The sequence below is a fragment of the Panulirus ornatus genome, chromosome 50 (assembly GCF_036320965.1).
Source record: "Panulirus ornatus isolate Po-2019 chromosome 50, ASM3632096v1, whole genome shotgun sequence".
Taxonomy (NCBI): Eukaryota; Metazoa; Arthropoda; class Malacostraca; order Decapoda; family Palinuridae; genus Panulirus; species Panulirus ornatus.
The window spans coordinates 4,092,065-4,105,302 of NC_092273.1; the positions used below are offsets into that span (position 1 = coordinate 4,092,065).

Genomic DNA, 13,238 nt, shown 5'->3' on the forward strand with positions numbered 1-13,238 from the left:
CTTTTAATTCTAGATGTAGCCTCGACCGCCAGCCATCCCAACCCTGTGTTTCCTTCCTTTTTTTTGTGCTATTCGATCCATTCGGTAATCCTCCTCCCCCCCTCCCCACTCCCCCAGTAATTTACCCCTGGCCGGTAAAAGCCTGTCTTAGACGCCCTTGTAAATCCCCAGACAGTTTGAACACTCCCGTGCTCCTCCCATTGTTGTGGTCTCTTGCATTTTTATGTCATAAATCAGCCAGGTTGTGTGTAGTGTTTTGTACAGTGGATTTACAGGTGGACAAGCCGCTCTCCCATCCAATATGGTCGTAAAACCATTTTGTACAGTACGAACTTTGTATACTGATGATGTATGTTTACAATTTTGTAGTATACCTAAAAAAAAATGTGGAGAGAGTAGGTTTGTCATATTTACTAAAAGTAGTTTTTCCATAGTGCAAATTTCCTCGGTGTTGATACACCAAATAAAATTCGTTGCTCTCCTCCCGGGACAGTGTTGATGGCAAAAACAGGTATATTTCCCTCCAGAATATATATATTCTGGCCCGGCATAAAGTTAGGAAAGCATTGCCCTACCATTTCAGGTTCTACGACCCCTAACGCTTTTCCCCCCTAGTGGCGCGTGCTGGCAACCACTCAGGGGTTATGAGCCATCAACCTTCCCCACCTCCTCTATGTGTACATCCTCCAGCGCCGTTGTATCGCCTACTGTAGAATGATAATGCCACGAGTATCAAGAAAAATCCCTAGTCAGTTTCCCGGAGCCCAAAATATAGGCCGTCATTTGTGTCAACACGAGTTACTCTCTCTCTCTCTCTCTCTCTCTCTCTCTCTCTCTCTCTCTCTCTCTCTCTCTCTCTCTCTCTCTCTCTCTCGTCAGGGAAGATATCTTCCCTGAGGATGTGATTATTCACGAAAGTGCACTAGGACTTTTTGTGCTTCATTCTTCCTCTTGGTTATCTGTGACTTATCACATTTAGCCGTAGACTTTTAATCATATGTGTTTTCATGGACAGTCTTAGAGTAGCAAAATAAATGTGTTTCATTTTCCCTTGAAGCAATATCCTCAGTGGTGTGTGGAGCTTCCCTCTCGAGAAGGGCGGGAAACAATATCCTCAGTGATGTGCGAGGCCGCCCCCTCCAACAACAGGCGGGAAAACCTTAGATTTCCAATAAACTTCCCTTTTTGGTTTTCCTTAATGGTAACTGAATTAACCTCAGAGTTTAAGTTTTTAACTATTTCTGGGCATCCCATTAACCCAAGTTTTTAACTATTTCTGGGCATCCCATTAACCCTATGTACGTACTGTGGTATGTAGATGGTTATCACTATGATTTTGTTTTTCATTCATACTTTTATGCTTGCATTTCTTTTTTGTAGTTTTCGTTTGTTTTATCTGTTTTCCTATTTGAATTTCTCTTGAAAGCTCGATTCTTTTGTAAAGGAATTTTATTTACTGTATTTTTTCAATTTCAATAATTGGGAAACTCAGTGACAGTGTTAGGAGCAGGATGAGATGCACGAATACAAAACACCGTGAAATGTTGTTACTAGTCCCTGCTACATGACGCTAACTTGGCAGACGTTTGCTCACCGAACCCCTACGTATGTTCTTTAAAGTTGTTTTGAGTTAGCACGATGTTATTAGCTTCAAGAGAGAGAGAAAAAAAAGGCACAATTTTTTTTGTGTGGGCAATGTTTGTGTAGGGGCGACCGCTGCCGACAATGGCCGACTGCTCAACTCCTACCGGCTCAGGAATGGCGTCATTAAGATGATGAATGTTGGGAGATCAGTGACGAGCTCTCGCCAGCACAGATTACACGGTAGCACACTGTGCTCTGCCAGACACTCAATATATATATATATATATATATATATATATATATATATATATATATATATATATATATATATATATATATATATCATAACCTCTCACCTCACACCTCAACCACTACCCATGTGGTAAGAGCAGAGGACTGAGCTAAGAGGGAAAATCCTCACTTGGCCCCATTCTCTGTTCCGTCTTTTGGAAAAGTAAAAATTGGAGGGGAGGATTTCCAGACCCCCGCTCCCTCCCCTTTTAGTCTCCTTTTACGACACGCAAGGAATACGTGGGAAGTATTCTTTCTCCCCTATCCCCAGGGATTATATTTACACGCACACACACACACACACACACACACACACACACACACACACACAAAGTAAACGAGTTTTCGAAAGTTTATTTTAATTTTCATCGTAGACAGTTGTGAAATTGGTTTGCTACCGACGTAATCTTCTTATTTTCATTTCTCCTTATTTGTGTGAATTGTTGTTTGTGTTTATGATAACATGTGTACGACGACTCCGTATCCCCCCCTCCCCCGTGGCGAACACTGGCACGACACACACACACACACACACGTTAATGTATCTTTTTCTTATGTCGTCGTGTGACGCTTTTGTGCATTGTCACAGGTCAAAACGTCACGTTGCTGTTTACCCCGTGTGTGACGTAATCATATCAAGTATTACGCAACCCGTATCTCGATTGTGTGTGATGCCATTCCTACCCCAGACCGACGTATTCCAGTACCACTCCTACCCCAGACCGACGTATTCCAATACTACTCCCACCCCCAGACCGACGTATTCCAGTACCACTTCCACCCCCAGACCGACGTATTCCAATACTACTCCCACCCCCAGACCGACGTATTCCAGTACCACTCCTACCCCAGACCGACGTATTCCAATACTACTCCCACCCCCAGACCGACGTATTCCAGTACCACTTCCACCCCCAGACCGACGTATTCCAATACTACTCCCACCCCCAGACCGACGTATTCCAGTACCACTCCTACCCCAGACCGACGTATTCCAGTACCACTCCCACTCCAGACCGACGTATTCCAGTACCACTCCTACCCCAGACCGACGTATTCCAGTACCACTCCCACTCCAGACTGCTCCCTTCTCAGAAGGCATTGAAAGGCCAAGATATTGAATTCCCTGCAGGAGTTAGGTCTGTCAGCCGGGCCCATCTCCCTGACGCCCGCTAAGCGAATTTTTTGATGGGCGGAGTCTTGGGGGTTACGCACGCGCCATTCAGATTGACCGGACGAAACGTCTCTCCTCTGACGATGAAAGGTTTTAGAAATGGCTGGTTGGTCGTTTGGCGATAGATCCCTACCATCAGGCGTTGACTGCCTGGTTGTCTGAGGCTTTAGGCCTGTCAACTGCCTTGGGTTGTTACGGCCGTCAAACTACGGTTCTTGTTAGTTGTCCTGTTTGTCAGTGAACTGTTTATTTTTATACACTAGTTACGAGGTTGTTACGCGTCCTCCCACATGACGGTCTGGGGTAGGGTTTGGGGGGTGGGGGTTAACTGGCAGGGGCGGGCGAGGGGTGGTGGTCAGACGCTGGGTGATGCGTCCTGTGTCCACGCTACACTGGTTGTTGTCCACTGCTCCATCATTGGGGGGGTTGTCGTACGTCAGTAGTTGATCATGTCGGAAGAGGTAATTGATGATCGTTTTGTGAACATGTTAGTTGTTTTTTTTATTATTATTATTATCGTTAGTTAAATGGATTATACTGAAGATGTTTAACCTCAAACCAAACTGTATAGGTCGTCTTGGTGGACGAAATGTGAAGAAGACCACAAGGTCTTCGGTTAAGGTATAATGGGCCATCACCTGGAGAAGGTTGGGAACCATTGTCATACCTCACTTGAGAACGTCTCTGGTGGGGTCAAGTTGTACGCTAGGCCATCATACTTCAGTGGTCGTGCTCAAGGGTCGTACAGCCTTAATGACAGGGGTAATGGGAATATTTATTTCGTGGTGCTTTCCATATGGCAGCCATCAAGTAATTAAGCAAGAACTGGGGCTCAGGAACCTCATTCCTTAACGAGCGCGTAATTAACTTCTCATTAAGTTTGTGTCGCGGACTCTCTAATGAACTTGAGTCATTAGCCGCTTAAGAGCAACTGTCATGGTATATAAGAGGGTTTGTCGTATGGCCTTCCTGCCTCCGCTCACTAACACTCGTGAGGAAATTATACCCAACCCCCCAAAGTTTATCTGTTGTAGATGTATTGAAAACCCTACAAGATATAATCATAGATTTTATTCACTTTGAAAAAAAAAAAAGAAAACGCCAAGGAGAATTACTATTTGATGCAAGTCGTGTCCGTAGCAGTGATGTTTGTGAAATGAAATTAATTGATTACTGTAATGTGATTTATTGATTTCATCAGAGCTGGTATGCCCATTCACATTTTTGTTTTTTATCGTAATTAGAATTTGCAAATATTGGTGCGAAAAAGTTAGTTTGTTAAACGTAATTGGGCTTATTTCCTGACACTGTTCGTAACATAAAACTATAAGCTTTTCAACTGATCAGTAGCCTGGTCATGTTTTCCGTGTATTGTCTGCAAGATAACTATCGCTGTGAATGATGGATGTCACTCCGACTAGTCGTGTAGACGGACATTGGCCAGTGCGAAATACAAATTGATTTTGATGTCGGGTGTCAAAGGTGAAACTCGTTATTGAAGATGGTTTTGGAGCGATCGAGTGTGATGGGTATGTAATTAAGTAAAACGAATCATATATGTAGTTATGTGAAGCAGACCATGTACGTAGTTAAGTGAGGCGATTCATGTACATAGTTAAGTGAGGCGAATCGAACTAGTTATGCGAAGAGAATCGTAAATGTAATGTCAAGGAATGCAAATCATGTGTGTTGTTGAGTGAAGCGAATCATGTCTGTAGTTAAGTGAGGCAAATCATGTATGTAATGTGAAGCAAATAATATATGATTTTGCGTGAAGCGAATCATAATGTAGTTGAGTGAGACGAATCATGTATGTTGTTCAGAGGCGAATCATGAATGAAATTAAGTGATACGAATCGTTTATATAGTCAAAGAAGGCAAATCATCGATTCATATATGGAATTAGGGCAGGTCATGAAAGTGAAACGAACCATGAATCATGAAGTGAGGCGAATCATGTATGTAGTTCAGTGAAACAAATCACGTATCTATTTAAGTGAGGCAGATCATGTATGTAGTTGAGGATAATCATGTACCTTAGTTATGTATTTACATGTTACTTTATGTTCTGAATGATGTCTCCCCTTCGCCTCTGTAGAACTATTTCGATTGGATGTGACAATCCCTCCCTCAGAGGACTCTGGTGGGCTAGATGGACCTCCCCATTTGGGCTGATATGACCCCCTTTGATGACCTCATTGAGCTGGATTTTACTTCTCCCACTGCTGATTTTTGTGGCTTAGATGTGACCTCCCCTCTTGGACTCTTTGGACTAGATGCAACCTGTGTGGGCTGGGTGTGACCTTCTTCTTGCTGACTTGTGTGGGCTGGGCATGGCCTCTCTCTCTCTTGACCTGTGTGGACTAGACATGACTTCCTCCCGCTTCTGACCCATGTAGGCTATAAGAACCCTCCTCTTCTTTTGATTTGTTTGGACTAGCCGTAACCTACCCCTCTGACTCTTGCAGGCTAGACATGACCTTAACTTGTTGCTGTGTTAAAGTATAACTACGTGTTCCATGCATGCCTTATATAAACACTACCTATTTACCTACTAATGAGATGGTGTTAATGTTTTGTCCCTATCAGAGCATGTGGTGAGCTGGTAGGATGGATTACACAGCAGGCCTGACCGACTACACCTCATCCCTAGACTACGACTTGGGATCCGTCTCCACTTATGATGCTGTCAACCTCAACACAGCTGTGGAGGTACGGTTATCAGGTGAGGTGCCCAGTGACCTCTCCACTGCTGTCCTGGCCAATCTCTCCTCCGTCCTCACTACCTTGGCGTCCTCTACCTCCACAGCCTCACCTGGTGAGACTGAGACCACAGTGTCCACCCTGGAAGTTATCACAGACATTCTAACCTCCACCGATGAGGACCCACTTTCTCCTAGAACCCCGCGCTACCCCTATGGTAGCCTAGGCTTCACAGCCGCCAGCGCCTTCATCATCTCCATCCTGGGAAGTTTTGGTGAGTTAAGGCACTCTCCTCATTCTCACCCATATGTTTTCATCCCACTCCACTCTCCCTACCTCAGTTTTGCCCATCTCTCAATGTGTTCCTTTCCCCAGGTAACCTGCTGACCATTATAGCACTGCCCATGAGCAAGAAGCTGCGCACCACAGCCACAGCCTTTGTGGTCAATCTGGCAGTGGTGGAATTGCTCTTCTGTGTGTTCATCCTGCCCATGTCTGGTGCCCAATACCTGTTCCTGCAACAGCGTGGGAAGTCCCTCCTCTCAAACGAAGATTGTATCTTTTTCACGGTTGTGAGGTACACTCTGACACAAGTCGAGCTACAGACTATTCTAGCCATCGCCTTAACCAGGTAAGTCTGGTTGAGGTTCAGGAAGGCTGGCTTGGACAGTCGAAAGAAAAACAGGGTTGAAAAGATAGAGAAGTTGGGGTTCAGGTGGAGGAGCAAAATTGATTGACAGGAGGAAGAAAACTGTGATAGAGAGAGTGGTGTAAATGAATGCACAAAGTATTTTATTGTACACGTCCAGCACCTCACCTTTTACCTTTGCTTCCCATACCCAGAATCTTCTACTATAGGACTTTCACAGTGCTCAGGAAGCTGGCCACAGCCACTAGATGGAATTACAGGTCAAATAGTGTGATGAGTGTCTTTGTTGGGTTTGCATAGTTGTGGAGTAAGTGTTCATTATCTTCAGTGTGAAAGATGCATCTGCAATGTATAGAGTCCTATGCTTAATCATTATTTTTTGTTGTTTGAGAAGTGGGTGGTGTTGAGAACATAGACAAGAAAGAGTAACTCATACAGGTCTGGCAAGTGTAGTTTCAAGTGGGTGTATGTCTGGTGGAGTGGAGCTTAAGACTTGGTTAGGGGACAGCTCTTAAGTGTTTGTTGTGTTATTTTGATGTGTATATGATTATTAATGTCATGTTTGAAGGGAGAGGGGGGAATCTGTGAGTATACTTTGTTGAAGTGTGAGGCAGGGGTAAGCTTTTTATTTATTTCTCCTTAGGAGTTAATTTTTTATTTATTTCTCCTTAGGAGTTGATGGCACAGGTCTAGTGCTGCTGAAGAAAATTGAATGCCAAGCATTGTGAGATGAGTGTTATTGGAAGTGTTCGTGTTTCATTTTGCAGTGTCAAACGTTTGTGGTTGCTAGATGGCAGTTATTGTTGTGAGTGCTCAGTTTTATGTAGTTTCCTTAACTGTTATGCTTGTTTATGACAGGGGTGGATGACCAGTGAGGTAAGACAGTTTAAAGTGAAGTAGATGAGTTGTTTGTAAAGGACACTAAGGTATTCTTTTTTCTTATACAAATCTGGTACCAATAAGTGTTCTGGAGGCATTTAGTTTCTTTATAGCCTTTGTGTTGATCTTTGTGGTGTGGAAAGTGAATGTCGTGTGTATAACATATGAGGCCCAGTATGGTTGGAGTTTTGGTGAGTGCAAGTGATTGACCATTCATAGTGATGGGATTCATTTCTATTAGGGGTTAAGAGGGTGATGGGATTTATATGTATTAGGGGTTAAAAGGGTGATAGTAAATGTATATATGTGCTCATGCAAACATTCTGTTTTGAATAAGCCTTTGTTTTGTTTGTGAATTGTTGTTACCTGGGCAGTGTTAGGGTACCGTGAAGTAATTGTGGGGGTTATTAGTGTTGGAGAAGACATTCATACTGTGGTTTGCGGGAGGTGATATGAAAGAAGAGATTAAGAAGGTTGGAAAAAAAATTGCTTTTTGGAGAACTATATTGTAGAACCTGAGGATTTTGGAGGTGAAATGTTTGTAAATAACTTTGGGCTTCTTGGCTAGTTATGAAATTGGCCAACCACTTTTTGACTATTTGACATCATCCTCTACAGTAAAGTAGAGGATGTCCAATATCTTAAGTGTGAGGATGCACCAGGGAACTGTGTTGAATGAATTGTTGATTTCTTTTGCCACTGACATTGTACAGGGAGGAGGGGTTTTGTGGTTGCTTGAATCCATCAACAATATGTTGTATGAGATGTATGTGTGCAGTGTGGTTGTGGCATGATGGGATCTAAAGCCATGCTTTTAAAGGTGAGAGTGGGGAAACCTGGTTGATTCTGTTGTAGATCAGTGTTTCAAGGAATTTGGATACTAACAGCAACTGTGATGTAGGTTAGTAAGAGGAGTTGATTTTGGGTGATTCGAAGGGTTTTAGGATGGCTGCTATGTTTGCAAATTTTTCGATGTTAGGACTTTTGTAAGCAGGAGTGATTGAAGATATGTAATCATTAGGATTGTAAATGGACCGAGGTGATTTGTGTAACATTTTATGTCAAGGCCTGATCCAGGGGAGTTGTTTAAAGTTTAAAATATGCTAGAAGTTTAACTGGGATTGAAGGGTAGATGAATAGTTGCTCCAGGGTGGAATTTGTGTAGCTTTTTCATGGCTGTCTTGTTTTAGGATGTAATAGGAAACACTAGGACATTTTCATAGAAATTTCTTCAAGGGTAATTATGATTAAAAATTGGTTTTTAATACTTTTTAAGTAGTTTCTTGACTATGATTGTTTGATGTTTGAGAGAAGTTCTTGATGTATGGGGGCTAGTGTCTTGTGGATTTTATTTATTATTTTCTCTCTCTCTCTCTCTCTCTCTCTCTCTCTCTCTCTCTCTCTCTCTCTCTCTCTCTCTCTCTCTCTCTCTCTCTGACTTACAGGGATTGTTAATGATCATGTTCTTTAGTTTGGATTTGTTCTGTAATGTCTGTTGGTAGAGTGTAGTTTTTGTCTTAACGTGTTTCTTGGCCTTATAAGGTCTGCAACCTGGAGGTAGAGCATGGGTTACATTGCTTTCTGTCATTGTGATATGTGCATCTTTTTGGCTTGTTTGGTGATGCAGATGAAGTTTGAGATGATTGTGGGCAGTCACCTGTAATCAAGTTTTGGAGCTTGGAGGCTTTTTACTTTATGAATGTTGGCCACCTTGCTCTCAGTTTTCTCATGTTTTTTAATGGGCTGTGGGGTAGGTGAAAATTTTGAAAAAGGTTAGAGTTGATGTGGTGTACAACAGGTGGTCTTTCTGTGTAATGCTAGTCTACAAAAGGTAATATCTGCTGCGGTTGGCTGCTGGAGGTATTATTTCATTTCATTGTTATTATTTTTTTCATTTTTAGGATATTGAATGAATGTGGTTGGTGTATGAGTAGTTCACTCACATTAATTTTCATACTTTTATTACATTGTAAATCCTCATAATATGGAATTTGGTCATTATTTGCCTACCACAGAGGATATTACTATGTTTAAACTGGACAGTGAAGTTCCTTATGAAGTCAGTATTATTTGTTGAGAAAATAATTTTCTTATAACTCTAAGAATGGTAAATGATTCTTATTTTCGTATTTTACTGGACCTTAAAAACCATAAGTGAACTGATCTGTAAAGTAGCACTTCTTTTATATCTTTTTTGAAACAGCTATAGGGATGAGATGCAGAGCATCGTAGGGAAGCATTAGTGCTTAAGACAATATTTTGAAATCCTATCTTCTGCTACAAAACTCAGACAGCACAGACTGAATTGTTTTGTCTTTGATTTAATTGAGACTGTCAACATAAACAACCTAATTTTTTCAGAGCTTTGGCAGTGGCTACGCCAAGACTATACTCAGGCATCAACCAGCCTGTTGTTATTGGCTGCTACATTGCTGGCATATGGATTTACTCCTTCTGTCTGAAGCTACCTCCTGCTTTCGAGGTATTCATTTATTTCTTTGAGTTGGATGTTTTAACCCTGAAGTCCTTGTTAGTGTATCTGAAAATAGTACATTACTGTGCATTCTTCATTATCTACACTCAGTCACTAGACACTGAGTAGAAAATTTAGGAAACTGACAATTGTACGTACATGCCTAATGAAATAATGTACACTGAAAAATAGCTTGATAGTCTGTCATGTATTATTAATTAGATTGTATATTAGAGTGTTTATCATAATGTACCAGTGATCTTTACATTAAGGGAGTGTATAGATGGAAAATAGTAAATGATCTTTGGATTTCCTTAAAAAACTGGCCTTGCGTATTATTTTGACATTTTTGAGGCAGGAGTAGAGGTATTGCATTATTGAAGACAGACTGACCTCAGAAGATATGGGAATTCAGACCATGGGTACCTTACTGTATTTTTCTAACACCTTTCATGCACATTGATTGATATGTAGTATGTTCCCAGCATGTGTATGTGCTACACATGAATTTTGAATGCAAATGATATTTTTCATGATTTTTGGTGTATAATGCAAATGGTGAATATTTTTGCAAATAATGCTGTTGACTTGAATTATTTTTTTTGATATACTTGACATTATGTGTTTTAAACTACAGCTTTTAGGTTTCTAAATAAGTTGAGTGGTGTTGGCAATAAACAGTTCTTCATGAAATCCAATGACAGAATAACTGGGGGTTATAACAAGATGGGTTAGTAGTTTGTTAGAGAGGATATGAAGAAAATACTGCTTTAGAGTAAGGGTTTTGGGTGTTTTGAATGAATTTGATAACAAAACTAAATGCAAGGTTAAAGGGATTGGGCCCGTTGTGTTTAGAAGTCTCCTTGTACTATAGAAATAGGAAATTGCAAGTAGGTTGTTATGTATCTGTTTAAATGGTGAATATTGGATGTTTCACATCCCATGCATTTTTTTCTTCTGTCTCCTTCATCCAAATTCATTTTTTTTTTACCCCTTGTACTATTATGACATTAATATAGAAATTAATATATGAATGTGGTACTGAGTTCATTCTATCTCTCCCCCTTATATACAGAGCTAAGTGTTCCATTTTTTAACAGGTCTTTGGGGAATATACATTTAATGAGCGGACAATGGAATGTGATATGGCATCAACTGATAGTAAGGCCAGGCAGACTTACATCCTTGTTGAGGCAGTCATTCCCGTCCTGCTGATCTTCGTCCTCTACATCTTTGTCTTTGTCATGGTGAGTGTCAAGGCAGGGAGTGGGTACATATTGTAGTGGAAATAAGAAATATGAAAATGCAAGGTGAGGAAGAGGATAATGAAGAAGTGTAGAAGGTTTGGGTTCTGCTTCAGTAAATGGCAGAGAATTGTCAGTGGCCATTGCCATTTCATCACACTGGGAATTTTTCATTCATCAAAATTACAAGAATGAATGTTATTTCAGAATGTTATTGGGCTCGTTTTTCTAAATCTGAGGTTTACAGCAGTGAACATTTTAAGTAATTATCACATAATGTTGGAAAATTCATTTCTTTTCAGACAGAGATGTACCTGCTATAAAGAATTTTGTGTTTGGGTTGGCTCAGAAATTTTTTGAAGTGACCAGACATGAGCATTTCTTCTTGGTCACTTGAAGGGATGTTCAGCTTCTGATGAAACAGGGATATGGCAAGCTGTTTGACTCCCTTTGGAGGTACAGATCATGAAAGGACTGTAGTTGCATTACAGTGGTGGTAGAGTATGATGGTATATTTTGGTATTTTGGATGAGAGAGAGGTGCTGGTAGTGGTTATTGTGATAGGATAGTAGTGGCTGATGGCATGTAGTGTTGGTGGTGATGAAAGAGGTTGTTATAAGGATGGTAATTGGAGTGGTGATAAAAGTAATAGCAGGAATAGTGATGTTGACGTATGTAGTTCATATGATGGTAGTTTTTAGTGGTAATGGTTTTGATGGTGGTTGGTTGTAATGGTTCTTTACATTTTTTTATGGTTGCTTTGATGTAGTTAGGTGAAGGACTCTTGTGTAGTACTTCTTGAAAATGAGGCAGTAAATGCAAATCCTCCCCTCTCGTTTTTTTAAATTTCTTAAAGAAGGAACAGAGAAGGGGGCCAGGTGAGGATATTCTCTCAAAGGCCCAGTCCTCTGTTCTTAATGCTACCTTGCTAATGCGGGAAATGGCGAATAGTATGAAAGAAAGAAAGAAAGATATATATGTATATATATATATATATATATATATATATATATATATATATATATATATATAAAGTGTTTTAGATATCTGGGAGTGGATCTGGCAGTGGATGGAACCATGGAAGCGGAAGTGGATCATAGGGTGGGGGAGGGGGCGAAAATCCTGGGAGCCTTGAAGAATGTGTGGAAGTCGAGAACATTATCTCGGAAAGCAAAAATGGGTATGTTTGAAGGAATAGTGGTTCCAACAATGTTGTATGGTTGTGAGGCGTGGGCTATGGAGAGAGTTGTGCGCAGGAGGATGGATGTGCTGGAAATGAGATGTTTGAGGACAATGTGTGGTGTGAGGTGGTTTGATCGAGTAAGTAACATAAGGGTAAGAGAGATGTGTGGAAATAAAAAGAGCGTGGTTGAGAGAGCAGAAGAGGGTGTTTTGAAATGGTTTGGGCACATGGAGAGAATGAGTGAGGAAAGATTGACCAAGAGGATATATGTGTCGGAGGTGGAGGGAACGAGGAGAAGTGGGAGACCAAATTGGAGGTGGAAAGATGGAGTGAAAAAGATTTTGTGTGATCGGGGCCTGAACATGCAGGAGGGTGAAAGGAGGGCAAGGAATAGAGTGAATTGGATCGATGTGGTATACCGGGGTTGACGTGCTGTCAGTGGATTGAATCAGGGCATGTGAAGCATCTGGGGTAAACCATGGAAAGCTGTGTAGGTATGTATATTTGCAGTGTGGACGTATGTATATACATGTGTATGGGGGTGGGTTGGGCCATTTCTTTCGTCTATTTCCTTGCGCTACCTCGCAAACGCGGGAGACAGCAGCAAAAAAAAAAAAAAAAAAGAAGTGATTGGTTCTCAGTGAATGTAGGTTTGCGGCAGGGGTGTGTGATGTCTCCCTGGTTGTTTAATTTGTTTATGGATGGGGTTGTTAGGGAGGTGAATGCAAGAGTTTTGGAAAGAGGGGCAGGTATGAAGTCTGTTGTGGATGAGAGAGCTTGGGAAGTGAGTCAGTTGTTGTTCGCTGATGATACAGCGCTGGTGGCTGATTCATGTGAGAAACTGCAGAAGCTGGTGACTGAGTTTGGTAAAGTGTGTGAAAGAAGAAAGTTAAGAGTAAATGTGAATAAGAGCAAGGTTATTAGGTACAGTAGGGTTGAGGGTCAAGTCAATTGGGAGGTGAGTTTGAATGGAGAAAAACTGGAGGAAGTAAAGTGTTTTAGATATCTGGGAGTGGATCTGGCAGCGGATGGAACCATGGAAGCGGAAGTGGATCATA

General features: G+C 41.3%; 1 protein-coding gene across 16 annotated transcripts in view; it reads left to right on the forward strand.

Annotated features, from left to right (window-relative positions):
* Positions 1–13,238, forward strand: part of LOC139764512 (protein trapped in endoderm-1-like) — a 116,425-nt gene that overhangs the window by 81,299 nt on the left and 21,888 nt on the right. For all 16 annotated transcript variants that reach the window (XM_071691147.1, XM_071691145.1, XM_071691155.1 and 13 more), the window contains 4 exons: positions 5,639–6,026; positions 6,128–6,383; positions 9,642–9,762; positions 10,854–11,000. In XM_071691147.1, coding sequence (XP_071547248.1) covers positions 5,660–6,026; positions 6,128–6,383; positions 9,642–9,762; positions 10,854–11,000 — 891 coding nt within the window. In that variant the 5' untranslated portion in view covers positions 5,639–5,659. The remainder of the gene's footprint in view (positions 1–5,638; positions 6,027–6,127; positions 6,384–9,641; positions 9,763–10,853; positions 11,001–13,238) is intronic.